General features: G+C 35.6%; 1 protein-coding gene across 1 annotated transcript; it reads right to left on the reverse strand.

Annotated features, from left to right (window-relative positions):
* Positions 1-146: 146 nt before the first annotated feature.
* LOC103714038 (AP-2 complex subunit mu-like) lies at positions 147-14,879 on the reverse strand. Its single transcript, XM_008801160.4, has 13 exons — positions 14,480-14,879; positions 13,257-13,434; positions 10,541-10,631; positions 5,581-5,675; positions 5,361-5,450; positions 5,236-5,284; positions 4,995-5,133; positions 3,954-4,070; positions 3,011-3,101; positions 2,797-2,939; positions 1,695-1,809; positions 687-731; positions 147-596 (listed from the first exon to the last, which is right to left on the reverse strand). The coding sequence occupies exons 1-13, from the start codon at positions 14,560-14,562 to the stop codon at positions 516-518; spliced, it is 1,317 nt and encodes a 438-aa protein (XP_008799382.1). The 5' UTR covers positions 14,563-14,879; the 3' UTR covers positions 147-515.
* Between the last annotated feature and the right edge of the window lie 1,563 nt (positions 14,880-16,442).

The raw sequence follows: 16,442 nt of genomic DNA on the forward strand, positions 1-16,442 counted from the left end.
AGTTAGACCAAGGATACCTCCCATTGTTGTCGACAATCATGATATTTTATCATCTATATCCCAGTTAGACCAGTTAGACCACTAATACAAGACTAGTTTGGCGTGGCATTGGAAATTAGGTAGTTATAGTTTGTTTAAGTTAGGACTATAGAAAATAATAGCCAGCTTTGCCGTGTTCAATTCAATAATCTGTACATCAACTTGAAGTAAAACCTCATAAGCAAAAGCCAAAATAAACAACCTGCCATCCAGCATTTACAAAACATTATACTGATCTTGCACCACAAGGAATCAGACAACAGCACACATACAGACTGTTTGCTATAAAGAGAGAAAAAAAATGGAGGCGAAGCAAAGGAGCACAAGGGGCGGCTCCTCATCTAAAGGCTGTTTTGCAGGCACAGGAATGCATGATCATGAAGTAATAAAGTATCCTGATATCAACATTGTTCAGTTGGAGAGCTGGGGAGCCGCCTAAACAGTTCCGTCGATGTGCATGAAAGCAGTCACAGATTCTAACATCTTATCTCATATGACCCGGCTTTTGTGATATAACGAACCCACTCTACGGTGTTGTATCCACTCTTCTCCCAAACCTGCAGAGATTTTGGAGAAATGAGGACTTAATTTTAGTCAGGTCCTAAAGCCACAGAAGGCACCTGAAGCTGCATTAGTTCCAAACAAACCTTGAGAAATCGGACTCGTAATCCTGATGCAGTGAACATAGGAACCTACAAAACCAAAAAGATTTCAAACATTAGTTTTAAAATGTGCTAAGAAAGCATGCAGAGACTCCAGACAGATAAAAAACACAAGTGAATCTAGGCTCCAAAGTTAGTCCAGGCAAATAAAACAGAATTATTTTGTACATTAAGCAACCTATTATGTTGGTATCAGCATAGAAAATGTTGCAATATGTTGCTGACTCATGATGGCGGAATAGTATAAGGCAACACTCAGTGATTCCAGAAACTAATAGCAGACTAAATAGTTCCACTTGGGCAGAGCAAGAGTTATGAATTTATATTGCAACTCCATACAACGGTCTCATTTTTGCACAGAGCATGTACAGTTCACTTGGTTATGGTGATTGGCCAAAGAATGAGAAAAAAAGAAAACAAGAAAATGGCAAAAAAAGAAAAAGTTTCAAGAAAAGAAATATCTAACAGCTAAGGCAACTCCACAAAAAAAGTTCCTAAATATATAGACGCATCTTATATATAGACTTTCCATGCCTGATTCAGGCTTCAAAGCAGGAACTCTCTCTAAATGGCCATACCAGTTCAAGTTAAAACTCCCTTTTACGAATAATTAACACTGTTTTTATAATTATAATGGTGAAAATTCCAACAGGAAACCTGGATTTGTTTCGTGAAGCTCCACCATGGGGTGATCTAGAAAATTTTACATTTCCTTTTTTTAGTGGAAAAAATCTACAGTTTCATGCCACAGTACTACCTAACTTGCAATGGAATATGAAAACTGAAGGTCCGTTTGTTGAATTGAACATGCCCCGCTTATGATACAGTACGGGAAACAGTGTGAAAACAAGCTATTGATTTTAATCTATTGTGATGTGTGTATGATCTATTTAACTCAGGAAACAAGAACAGGAAAAGTGTTTCCTCGAGTAAAGCATGCAAAGCAATTTGCATTTTTATCAAAAGAACTTGCAGTCAAGATTTTAGTCAAACCTGAAATTCCATTTGAATTGGAGGTCGAGTCCATGGCTTCTTTTCTGCCATTGTAGAAATCAACTCAACTTCTGCACTCATAGTTGTTTCAGTTTGCCCTGGAAATTTTCTTATCCTGCATGTTGAATATTTAAAGTGTAAAGCAATTAACAAATTCAAATCAACACAATGTTTCTCTAGATAGTGCCTACTAAAGTCTACTGTTATAGCTCAAATAGCACTTAATAACTTCATTCTCTTTAATATATCAACTTTGAAAAAAGCCAACACCAAACATGAATTTCAACATGTCCTAAAGAACTTACGAGGGTAAAGTGGGGATAAGTAATTTAAATGTTTAGTGGTAAACAAGTTTAAAATAAAGGGTCCCTGCCGATAACACCCCTACAGAAGCATCTAAGAGCATTCATCATTAGATTCTCAAAGAAGACAGCTCAGATTCTGCTCTACATCAAGAAAAGCCACTATTTGGTTATATCCAAAAACTGAATCAGCTAAATGCACTGCTCCTAGGAAGACTTTAACACCTTGTATTCATAATTAAGAAAAGCAAAAGAATACCTTAAAGGAAACTTAACAAGCAAAAAGCTTAAAACTCTAATGGCCATCTTCAGTACTGATCACATCATACAAACAATGCTCCAATCAACATTGTGGATATAAAATTTTTAAATTCAAAGGGAACTGAAAAATGATGCTAATTTCCTCAATAAATAGGGCCTCACTATCAAAAAAGAAGAAAAGGTCTTCCCCTCCAAAGTTCTCATGAAATCACTTCATGGATAAACTCCTAATTGTTTTGCCACAATGCGAAGCTTGCAGTGCGACTAAATAGCATTTCCTTGATTAAGCAAGAAAACAACCCACAAACTCCATAATTTAAGTTCAATACACCACCAAGGTTGCAAGTAATGCTGATTAACTTGAACTTCAGATCAAATGTTTCTTTTTGCAAAGGTACACAAATAGTCGTGGCGCACACATAAAATGTAAGGCGGATCACGAGGACAGAAATAAGCTCGGCATTTTGACTAACTAATTGGAGAAATTGAGGCATTAACATTCAAAAATTATACCGTGTGACAAAATGTTGAGCACTTACTTCCAAACCAAGCAATCAATTGAAGCATTATATTTGGCTCGACCCGATGTCACTTGGAAGCTTGCCTTGGCAGTTTGCTTTGGTACTGGAACCTTAACCACAACTCCAAGTGCAAACATTTTTGCACCAAAGACACTCTTCACCTGCAGAATAAAGGAAACGAGGTAAATATGAGCATAAGAAATATGCATCTATCATAACATTGATGACAAACCTTGACATTAACTTCCATGCGTGTCCTCCCCAATTCTTTGATTGTTGGCAACACTCGGAATGGAAGATTTACACCCTCAGTAATACGGTACCTAAGAATACAGAATATTATCATTGGAACAAGAAAGAGGAAGCAATCATTCTTCATGTATTTTGGCTATGGCACTTCTTTAACATTGTTAGGTTATATAAATGCATGAAAATGCGAAGTCGTGAATGAGGAATCTGATTAAGATAAAGACAAGGCATATAATCCCTTCTAGTGTACCATATGTTGTTTAGTTTAGACATAGGGGAAAAGGCATTTCTACATATGAGACACAATAACGCTAGAAGTTGTATTTAAACAAAATAACGAGTGAATAAAGTGAATTGAATTTTTAAAAATATAGAAGTATGAATTCAAGGTAGTTATATGTGACATGTTGACTAAGCCAAAGAAGTTGGAGTATGAGGTAAGAACAGGGTCAAACTAAGATCGGTGTGCAGCAATTCTATAAAATCAAGTTTAGGCAAAAGGTGCTTAATTTAGCTTTTGATTTGATAAAACAAACTATATTACTGTCATAAGCGGCTCTGCCAACCAAGATAGATAGTTTCCTTCAGGCAAGCAAACCCCACATAAAACTCTTCTTGAACAAATGCCAGTACAATTCTATAAACATTTTTTGTTATGTGTCAGGAATTCTAGGCATTTTTTCTTTAATTAAATCCAAAATCAATATCCTGAAATAAGTGTTTAAATAGTTTGAATATGAAACAGAATAACTAACTTTGACCACAAAGGAAAGCAACATCACAGATATTAAAAAACAACACAAGGCATATGCACAAATATGGCAAAAAGCAAATGGCTTTGACAGGCTTCATAGCAAGAACAGAACATGGCAATATATTTCATGACTTAGAAGAAAGGTGGCATAAGGAAAATGTAGTACGATTACTTCATCAATTCAAATTCACCATCAGGAGGCACGAAGCTGACTGTCTTTTCTGAGTTGAACCTCGTCAGGTTTACACACTGATGAAAAGTAACATCATCAAGTTCGATGGTCTTTCCACTGAGTAAGGAGGGAAAAAAAAGATGCCAAAAGTTATCAATGATGCTAGAAGGGTCCATGTGGCAAATACTTCAACAACAATTTCAATAAACTAAAAATAAGTCATATTTGAGATTCACTTATGATTCAATGTAGGAGAAACTTTTTGTAGATTATTGAAAGACTACAAGAACAATGCAAATTGCTAAGGCAAGAGCATATTTCATATTAGAAATTTCATAAAACGGACAGCCTTTTAGTTCCACAAATCATTTTATGACTTGGCCTGACAAACAAATAAATTTACTATATGAACATTAGACTCCGGGGTGGAGAGAAAAATTTGTGTGGAAAGAATCCTAAATATTTGAGACCATACTTACTAAACCTTCTTAAGCACTGTATCACTGCTCATTGGCATAAATTTAGGTATTTAAAACTACTCTTTCCAAACCCCATACAGAAATACAAAACACTCCCTTTAGTAGCATCTGCTCAGAATTTCACTGTGGATGCCCATACTGTCATGGCAACATCTAGCAGACAAAAAGTTGAAAGCTGGTTAAAAAAGAAAAAAAAAACTTCCCAGAACTATTATCTGAGCAAATAAATCCATATGATACAAACAATTTGAACCAAGGAAATCATAGAATGTATATAAAGTTTTTTCTTCAGAAGGACATGAAAGGGCTATTTAGTTGTCTGTGAGGTCCATTAAAACAATAATCATAAAACCTGATTTTTTGTAAAATGGTACAAAAACAAGGGTAGACCTGAAAAGTCTCTTTTTTTTAATTTTGACAAGCCAATATTTACAAAATCATTTATATGGAAAATAACCAAATGAGTGTTTTTTTTATAAAATTCATTCAGTTTAGGTTTTGTATAAAAATATTTTAGTAAAAATTTGACAACCAGACAGCCCTACAACTTTCATGAGCTTACCTTTTTGCTGGCCTGGACTTGAGTTGTGATTCTTTTTCAAGCCCAATTTTGTCATTTAAGCCTAGTTTTAGATCAGGCATCCCAGAGAGGAAGCATTTCATGAGAATCTTTCCAGTCACATCACAACGTAGAACACTCCCTAAATAACCAGCAAATTCACCAAAGAGGGATAAGTTTATTAATAAAAAATATATTGCTGTATAACAACATAAATCAGGAGCTAATGCTTTTCACTGGTCACCTTTAGAAGACATAAGAAGATTAACACTTTCCACAATGTCCAAGAAAACCTGAACCATACTAGCTTGAGAAAATGTGCATTTGTTATACAGAACTCACAGCAGGAAGGTATAAAATAAGAGTCACCTCGTTCTTCTTATATACAAGACCCTCACGTCTCCAACCAACAGCACCTGTAACTTGTAGTGTTGCATTTGGGACTGGCTTTTCTGATGGCTATAAACATAGAAAGACAGGGAAATTATAATAAATGATACCTTCAAAATCATATAAAATCAATAAAGCACACTATCTACATACGCTAAGAGATCAATTCAACCACATAAATTGAAGTTTGACATCTGACCTTGGATGAGAATGAAGAACGAACCCCTTCTTGAGTGATGTAAAGCTTCAAAATTTCAGGTGAAAGATTTTGGGGATAACCAAAATCCATAATTTCTGCAGATTAAGTTGGGGCATAAAATATGCAAGTACTTAGTATTACTAACATCAACTGATAACAATAGTAAGAGTTCCAGCATTTTCTCTTGAAGCATGATAAAATGACATGATGGTGACATTAAGCTCAGCATACTTCCAGAAAACTCATGAGTCATGAGCACATTGACTAATCAGTAAGACCAGTTTCAGCACCTTTATTTACTTTAAAAAAGAATCATCCTAGCGTTTTAAGTAACCATAACATGTGCTAAAGATTGCTGATAGTTCTACATCTTTTGACGGAATTGGGCACCTACATAACTAGTGGCCTTAAGCAGAAGGAATTGGACCTAATTAATTGTAACAGACCCCTGAGTTGCCGACAAACACTCAAGGGATTGGGCTCCTATCCACTTAACCAATAACATTATGATAAGGGGGAGATGCACAGCCTGATGGAACAAACCGTGCATCTCCTCTCTCACCTTGTTTCCTTTCTTCTTCCATCTCCTGTTACTCTCTTCCTTTTACATTCCCTCAATTCTTTCATCTAGAGATCCTTTCTTATAGTTCCCATTATCAGAGGTCATAAGCCACAAATTAAAACAGCATGGGCTGAAACTACATGCCAGTGTTTGAGACCTTAAGGCGAAACAAGATACCAAAACCCAATCTAGTCTATCTACCACATACTTTCTTCTTAATGCATGATTTTCATGTTCTCCACTTTTCTGTATTTAGATTATTAGATAACATTTGTTAATTAATCACAAGAACTTGGAATCTCATTCCAAAAAATTGCAACAGCCTCTGGTTTCATAATGTGAGAACAGGTAGAATCATGTTCCCTGTGGCTCAGAAGTCCGTGTGCACACCCATACACACTTAAAATCAGCAAGCAAATGTTGATGTTGCTGTGTCTTTGTTCACATAAGCAGTTGTTTATTGAGATTCTAGTACCCAGAAGACATATGTTGCACATAAACTCTAGGGTTGATCAAATCACATCATGTTAATTAGTCTCAGATAATATAAATGATAAAGCTCTAAAACCAAGCTTCTTTCTAGATCAATGTGGGAGAAACCTCTTATTACTTGAAAACTTGCCACACTTTGTTGTCCCAGATGGTATTGGGTCATTCAGTTGTGGGAAGCAATCTAGCAGTTTACTTGTGTAATTCGCAAAGTCAAACAGCAAACTTTGTTGCATTATTTAATAAGGGAGTTAATGGCAGGTTACTTCTTTATAGACTAAGCATATCAAAATTATCTTCAATGGGCTAGATCTCCTTAACCATGAAGCAAGTACAAGTATACAATGGAGTTGATATTACCAACTTTTTAATAGGTAGTTGCAGAATGTACCCAACCAAATGACCACATAATGATCATAGAAAACAGATGCCTGGGTGGATGATAGTTAAAGTAAAAGACCAAAAGTAGAAAGGAACAAAGAAATAAAGGAAAAAGTTATTCAGCAAACAATTTCCATTTGCTTGAACCTTATTAATGTAATATTACATGTTAATTAGTAAAATTACAAATTTCCCTGAAAGTTATGCAATGTATTAATTAAACATTCATAAAGCATGCTCAATGTCTCATGCGATTAAATGCAACAACTCTACCAAATAATAAATAATATATTCAAAGATCAAGAATTAGTGGAACTTGCCACCAAGTAAGGTGTTTGGGCACTACTGCAAAAGAAATAGGTTTATGATCCAGTGGTCTAATACCCTCGTCTGCCCCAAAATAAGTCCAAACCTGACCTCAGGCATTGGCTGATTGCCTAGGTACCCAATAGGTGGCCAGCAAATAAAGGTTGTCTGATAGGTTCGGCCCTTTAAGAGGGATGGCTAGGTAACAGTCCAAGGCTAGGCAGACCAAGCAACCACTTTCTATGATGGTGCATATCACAATGAAAGTAAAAATGTTGAATGCAATCAAAGCAAACTACCAAGTCATGCCGCTGCATTGGAGTTTGGAACAATATGGACCCCTCAACTGCGATAACATCATGTTCTATGGGGGCAGCCAAAGAAGTATCAAGAGCCTTCGGCTACATGCACTCTTAAAATTTGATGTATTTTTCGTTTACAGTGTTTCAGTTAATCTCAACTCATTATAAACAACTTTGGTCAAATATAATTTCCTTAATATGCCATTTAAAAACATAAAACATCCAAAAGCAGGATGAGTTATGATGAGAACAGACCTGATTTAGCATTGTTTTGGATAAGTCTTCAGATCAGACCACAAAAGTTTTGGATATTCTCGATCCAGTGACATTCCTAGGGTTGAGGCTTGTTGACAAATATTTACAGGGGCGTTTGGTAACCCCAACAGGATCACCACGGTGATCTAAGATCCTCGGTGATTCGAATGCTGGGGTGATTTGATCCCCAGTGATTTAAGATCAATATGTTTGGTAGGCCATGATCCAGTGATTAAAAATCCCCGAGTATCCATGAGTAACTTGTTTGGTATAGTACGGGGATCCAAGATCATCGACCACATAATACTACAAATAATCATGATATATCTTAGATGGATTTTTTTATGTGTTTTTAATTCTCATGAATCAAAAATATAAGTCAATATGCTAATTCCTATAATAGCTCCATAATTTTGTCACATATTCTACTTTAAGTAGCCCTTATCATATATTTATTAATCATATAAAATATATTATAATAAAATATTAATATATTTATCAATATATTAATTATTAATATATTCTATAAAAATATATTTATTACTCCTATAAATTATTAACCTTATAAAAATATGTTATTTTTCATTATAGAATTAATATTTTTATTTATACTTATAATAGATTTTTTAATAGTAATAATTATTTTGCTTAGGAAAATAAGGTAAATAGGAGTAATATATTAAATATTTTCATTATATAAATATAAAATATAATAATAGATTTCTTCTATAATTTAAAATTATCCTTCAATAATAATAGGATAATAATATGATTAGTAGTATATTATAATATAATATATATCATTAATATAATATATAATATCAACATAATATTATATATATATATAACATTGATATAATATATTGATGGTATATTGATATATCAATTTTTCTGCTAAATTAAGAGGTATTTTTGTCTTTAATTTTTAATCCAGGATCACTGCCCTGGGGTGATCTTGCATTTCCGACCTCAATGATGGGTATCCCATCACCGAGTTGGGCGGTGATTTGAGGAGTGGAGGTAATTTAGGGATCACCACTACATAGGATCACTGTGGTGCAACCAAACGCGGTGATCTCATCACCTCCACCCACATCATCCTTGATCCTGGGACGATCACTCCATACCAAACGCCCCCACAGTTTTATCGACACTTACAGTCTTGTCCCAATATCAACCTCTAGAACCCTTAGTTTACTAATCACTAAGCTGGTCACCACTACCCTGGATCAACTCTACGTTTCCTGACCTCTTCTTTCCTTAACCACTCACAACCACCGTCATGAACCTATATACTACAACCATCTGATACCACATGTGACCATTCTCTGGCTACTATAGCTGCAGGCACTGACCACTACCACCCAATACTTTCATTGTTGGTTGTCAATACCACCCCCCATCGATTGTCATATTACCTTCTAAAACAAATGCAACCAATAACACAACTTTAGTCTTACCTCACGACGGTTGTCTCTTCATTCCTTAATCAGTCAATGCCACCAAGGTCTGAGATCTTAATTGTTGAGAGAACCAACAGCCATCACCACTGGAACCAGAACTCGCAGACTGTGATCTGCCACAAATTACTCCAATTTCCATAAATTACTACAAGTAAATAGCGATCATCAATAATCAACTACTGAACACACCGCCCATTATAGCTTATTGCAACTGCTCTCATAACTATCACCAACTAATATGCCTAAGGGATCCACCATTACCATGGTAGCCTCCTCAGCCATTCACAGATGAAGTCTGTCCTCAAGTCCCAGAGACCATTAATTAGGACCACAATAACCACAAACTCAATTTGACTGCAGTAGCAAAAGCAGCACTCAACCATGCCTGCTTAAAGAATATTATATATTATTCTCTGGGAGTCATTTTTTTTATGCTGAGACAACCTAAACTTAAGATACAGACCTTAGAGAAGGAATGCAGTTTTTCTGAAAAACTGTAAATGTTATACAAAGTGCTGATGGTAATAAATTATAATCCTACCAACACCTAACAAACATGCAAATGCCAGTCCCAAGCCAGGATGGAAAAGGTGGAACATTGACATCAAGTTGACAGCTAGTCGGAGTCCTCCTTAAACATAGTAACATGTTCAGCAGCAATATAGTTATTTCCATGCATTTAAGAAGACTGCGTCACACAAAGATCATAAACTCATGAAATCTTTTTAGCAACAAACGGATAAGGACACATAAGGATGAAGATATGTGTTTGATCACACAGACGGTGCAAGATATTAAAGCATTACATGGACCCTTATCAAATCATAACGCATTTCATAAAATGATGATGACAACATGTTAACACACTGATCTACTATGTGGATCAATAAACGACAGTAGTTAGCTGTCAATTAGGAAGCCCAATTACCTGACTGGCACAGGAAATACATGCAGAAAAACTATAGTCACCTAATGTGCATCACAGTTGTGACAAAAAAGTGTTAATACATCTTCTCTTTCACATGGAATCATGAGTTCAACCCAAAAAAATGACAAGAAGTTCTCCCCTAATAATTGGTTAAATCATACATTTATCTTCAACTAGATCGCCTAAAATTCAATAACATATAACAGTATAGCTAACAGAAGATAAGAGGATGAAACCATGACAGCATAGAGAATAACATGATTCGGATGCATACCATCAAGAAGCTCATAGATCAGAACAAAATTATTCCTGATGGCATCTTCATCAAATGCCCCACCAAAATAAGACTTAAACAATGCAACAGCCTGTCATAAGTCAAAAAAGCTTATTGCTAATGAAACAATATTATTAGGAAACTAACATAAGCAAATTTTTGCCCAATTCTGTTCGCAGCTGCATATGTAGTATAGTTCAACAGCTCATAACTGTTTCAAGCCATGCTATCATGCCACATAAAGGAATTATTAAGATCATGGTTTCCACTAGGTTCTCTTTTCACTGAAAGAACAGATTTTTCCCTCAATTCTTCTAAAATAGGAAACAAAACAGTTTTACGATAAGTTATGAGCTGATCAAATCAAGAATGCATAAATACTTGTCTTCCAATATATATTTGTAGAATTTCTTACTTGTTGCATCTACGTACATTTGTACATGCAAATGTAGCAGTAGTAAGAACTTTTAGGATCCTACTTCTCTAGTAGTAGAATGAAGTAACAACAAACAGACAATCATGTTATGGTCATAAGCAAAAAATTCCAATTATTCAGGAAGTATTGTTAAGCATATTCAGATAAATTTAAGTGGCATGATATTCACTGTTTCTTGAACGTGGTAAGTAGAATGTTGACTGATAATGGATAAATAACAATACATGCAAAGAAGACTGAGGCAATATAGACCAAGAATTTCAACGCGGGTATACCAATCTTTATCACATGGTGTGCACCACCCCAACCAGGTACAAGCAGGATACAAGGGACTGCAAAATTGTCTTGTGTAGAAAGGATTGAAATATCAGACTATACTGGTCCATACCAGGTATATTCATGCTGTACAGGTAGAAACTGGTACTACCCTTCCCTACGGAGTGTCATATCAAGGGATGTGTCATACTGACACTCAATAAAGGGTGTACTGGTTGCATACGAATATGAGTACTAAAACCTATACTTGAAACTTTGCTATGTATACCAATATTTAACCATGTTGGTAAATGCCATCTGGCACATTCCAAAATGAATCAATGTGGCCTAACACAAAGCCCTTTTACATTGTCATGAGCCTAGACAACTAGCTGGGCACATGGTAAGCATGACATGGCATGTTCCCATACCATGGTATCTCATAACTAACATGAGTGGGCCACATAGTATTCCATTCACACATATTATAGACCACACAGTACTCAATCATTGACATAGATTATAGGCCAATTCAGACGCAACCATTCTCATCCGCTCCTAACAATACATTAGCATATCATGACACTAGTCAATTTGCAACTTACAACACCCTCTTATAAAATGCAACTTCCTTTGTAAAAATAAAATGCCAGTTTCCATGGTGTGACACCCTAAAAAGCCTACTTGATGGTGTTTGTGGGATCCCCCTTCTATCACTCTGTTAAGTATGATTGCACATACAAGAAAAGTCTTAACTTCCGCAGCATTAACCCTTGTTCCCCACAAGCTTCGAAGCATTCATATAACTTGCTCAGTCTAAAGGAGGTACTTCATTGTAGAAGATGCTAGAACTCCAACCAAGATTCCAAAACATGATAGCTTTTATACCATTGATGAAGAAAACTAAAAATGCGTCCTTTGTGTGAGTGCTTTAAAATCTTCAAGATTTTCCTATGATGCAAAAGAAGGGCCTATTGGCACCACATTTCTTGCACACAACAGACAAATGATGGGATAAAATTTTCTTGAGATTTCTCATTGCATATAGTTGACAAATATATCATATAATATTGTGATATTCTCATATTAGGAAACCATCCAAAGTCTTCGAAACTTTTCCACTAGAGTTGTCTCGCAGGCCTTGATTGATCCAACAGAAAAACACCTCTGGGTCAGGCAATTCCTTCCTTTTGTACATTCCCTCCCATTAATTCCTTTTCATATTTCAACTGATAAGCATCCATTGCAAATACTCCCTATTCTGACTTAATTTTCTAAAGCCATGTAAAAGAATAGGTAATTCCTTCCCTTCACCCCAACGCATCCAATCCTGTACTCCCTTAATCATCTTTGATTTCTTTCTGATCTTAAACAAACATGTTATTTATTAATATTCTAGAAGTCGCATCTAAGTATTAGCTGTCCCAACCTTACTGCCTGCGATCCATGTGAAGTTTATAACAAGAATTGAAACGTTTTAAATTCATTATCAAAAGGAAAAGATTGTAAAATTCTTTCACACAGATAAACATGATCCATGGCAACTCTCTCTCATCCAGAACACTTGCCGTGATGCTCCAGAGAACTCTCTGTCCTTATCCTTGAAAAAACACACTGGTAAAAGTTAACCATAAGGAGAGCAACACATAAAAAGCTGGTCACTAATATAATGGTCTTGCAAGTAGAAATTTGAATGGAACTTACTATGTAAAATCTAAGCATGCTAATGCCATCAAATATAATATGTGTATCTGTCTGTGAGTTTGTGTGCCTGAGTCTACGTTTCTTTCTTTTTTATTTTTTTGCGGCGCGCGCGGGCTGGGGGTGGAGGGGTGCGGGGAAGGGGGTTTGATTAATTTAAGATAGCAAAAGTTAGAAATTTAAAGTGATACCCCTTTAGCTACACTTGCTAATGGCACTACATTGGGGCAAGCACGCATGCATGCGACTAATCATATAAACAGATAGAGGAGGACAGGAGTAGCAGCAGTTTGAAATTGAAAACAGATACTAGATAACGCATACCTCAACGACGAACTTGAAAGCGCAAGCAACATTGGCATTGCCGCTAACAACAATCACAATGTACACGTTGCTGATTCTCATGTAAAGGAAAGAACAACCTCCAATTTGCCGGACAGGACAAGTACCAAGTTCTTTTGTCTGCATTATATGCATTCGGAATGCATCCACCATATTGCCACTGGATATGCCACAATTTTAGAGAAAGCATGCATGTCATTACAAGAAAACAAGCAGCCTGGGTGACTGTGATACATTATGATACAGTTTTTTTGGATCTCCACCGGCAAGAAATGATGGAAGAAGAATACAGATGATTGTTAATGCAGGTCTTTAAGATATATACTGCATGTACAAATGATAGACCAAAGTGCATAAAATGAACTAAGTCGGAGGAGTCAAATTGTTTGCAAATTAAACTCAAAAATTTAAGAACATTAATGATAGAACAGAAATCGAGGAATGTGGCAAATTCAAGGCATCCTATCTCTATACTCCTACCACTGTCATGATTCATTATCTTGGAGTATAGATTTACAAGAAGTAAACCAAAGTCCATTCTCCTATTGCTTCCTCATTATCAAATCTTGAAACAAATGCAAGTTGGATTAGGTGGACAAAGAGACACCTCTTCAGTCCCTCTACACAAAGGCTTCTTTGCAAGAGACACCATACCAAATTCAACTTCCGACCAAAGTCTTAACTGAAATTATAAAATTAGGAGATGAATAAATTATTTCCATTAATGCTAATGAAAATTCAAGAGCATCATTCTATAAATTCAAGACATGGTAAAAACAACATGCAGTGTACATCAACTAATCAGATTTTTTTATTGTGCGAATATGATCACAATGACGAGCCAGTAATATGTGGTAATTTAATTATAAAAGGATATCATGTGAAGAGATCAGCTATTCTTTGTGTATTTATAATAAACAGAAAAGGCACTATTCCCTCCCCGCACCCCCCCACCCACCACCCCCACCCTCCCCTTTCAATTGTAGTTCATCAAAAGCAAAGTGTGGCTTAGAACCAACAAATTTGATATTTAAAAATTCTCATTCGTGGCACAAGTAATTCAGCAGATCACTCAGCATTCTTGCAAAAGAAAAACATGATTTGAATGTAGAAAACATATCGTAACGCCCAAATTTCGTTATTACATCGAGAAATCAAACAAAACTTAGATTCCGTAAACTCTATTCCGTAGGAAGTGTTCTCACCCGACGTCATCGCGGTAGAGGCGGTTGATGAGAACATCCCCACGAAGATTGAGGAAGTATATGGCAGACGCCGCCACAGGCATCTCTTCCTAGGCCAAATTAACCCCAGATCACGGCGAGTAGATAGCCCTACCTCCAAAGAGAGGGGGGGGGGAGCAAAGGGATGGCAGTCTTCCCCTTCTCTGGTTACGAGAAAACGAGATCTCGGATCTAGGGTTTCAAAGATTGAGCTAGCGTTTTTGCGACGCGAGCTGGAGAGAGAAGGATTGAGTCTTGTGGCGTTGGGGGAGGCGGGAGGTCGGTCGGAGCGCTGGAAGTCGGTCGGAGCGCGGAAGTCTTCTTCCGGCGTTCCCCTCGCTAGCCTTTCTTTTTTTCACGCACGAAATTTCCAATTGCCACAATATGAAGGTAAGAAGCACATGGTTCCTCCAGGGAAACGCCAGTTTGATCCACCCAACATGGGTCAAAAGTCAAAATAAATGATTTATTTTTAGCCCTTATTAAAAAAAAAAAATTCTTGAACCACTTTCATGCTTATGGCACATCGAAATACTGCAAGAAAAAAAAATCCAACTTATTGTTATCGGTTAGTTAACATGTTGATTAACCGTATTATAAAATATAGAATATACAATATAATTCAATATGCGGCTCTGACATTAATGTTTCAACAAACATGAAAATTGTAAAGCGTGTCATAAATTTCATTCTTTCTTGTTAAAAGAAGAAAAAATGAATTTAGTTAACGTAAAGGCAAAATATATTTTTTAAAAATAAAACTTGATGGAGGTAAGAAAATAGGAGACTCCTGCCTTATTTCTCAATAATTATTATGTTAAGCTTGTTATAACAATTATCCATAATTCTTATGCCTCTGCGGTTATAAAAGCATGGAGTTTTTGAATTTTGGCTTCCTTATTGTTTTTCAAGTAGCTCTTCTACCAAGCGATATCGGCAAAAGAGTGAGCTTTGTGTTAGATACTTGGTTGAGTTGCTTGAAACTATTTATAATTTTGAGTTTTATTCTTTTCCAACAAATTAATTGACTTCCTTATGGAGGAATCTTAATTACACTTTGAATTCAGTTGGTCATTAATTTGAAAAACTTATACAATAATATTTTCTTTCCAAAAAAAGTTAGAGATTAAAAATTAAAAACTGAAAGTAAAGTATGGAATAATCTAACAAAGTGATCAAGAAAATCGGACCATCTTGGTCTAAGGTCTATGTAGAAAAAGCGCACATAAGAATATGGTAAAAAGTAGTGATAATATAACAAAATTAGAAACTAGCTAATGTCAACTATCTTCTCAATAACACTTATCCCATACCAGCATAACCATGGTATTTTCATGTTATACCTATCTCACCCATAGTTGATTAATTTCAAAATGATAAAAAATCCTCCTCCAACATTACCGAGGGGACCAAAGAATATATTTAGCTTTTTAACAAATATATAAAACTTATCTAATAATTGAAGCATCAAAAACAAACTTTGCTTTATTCTATTTTATCTTTGAAATAACTAAGGTTCATGGTTCAGCTCATAAAAACTATACTTGGTAACTACATTTATGCGAGAAACGTACCAAGCATTGATTTCTTATCAGTATGAGTCAATATGCTTAGTGTTGTTGGGTACTACAAACTATCAAAATAAGCATCGCATCAGAGAATATAAAAGAATAGAAAAAATAAGTCCAAATATTTTATCTAGTCTCCAAACTTCAAATTTAGCATTATCAAGGTTACTATTCTTTACCTCCCTTTCAACCACATATAATTAGCAATGCACGTGATTATTCAACTAATAAGATTATTCAACTGATAATATCTATAGTTACCTGTCAAACTTGACACATTATCAAATCATGACATAAAAAAAGGAAAAAATTATGCAATATGATTTGGTGTATTGCCCTCCTATTCTCTCTCCCTCTCTTTTTTAAAAAAAGCTATG

This window comes from Phoenix dactylifera, chromosome 18 (genome assembly GCF_009389715.1).
Source record: "Phoenix dactylifera cultivar Barhee BC4 chromosome 18, palm_55x_up_171113_PBpolish2nd_filt_p, whole genome shotgun sequence".
Lineage (NCBI taxonomy): Eukaryota > Viridiplantae > Streptophyta > Magnoliopsida > Arecales > Arecaceae > Phoenix > Phoenix dactylifera.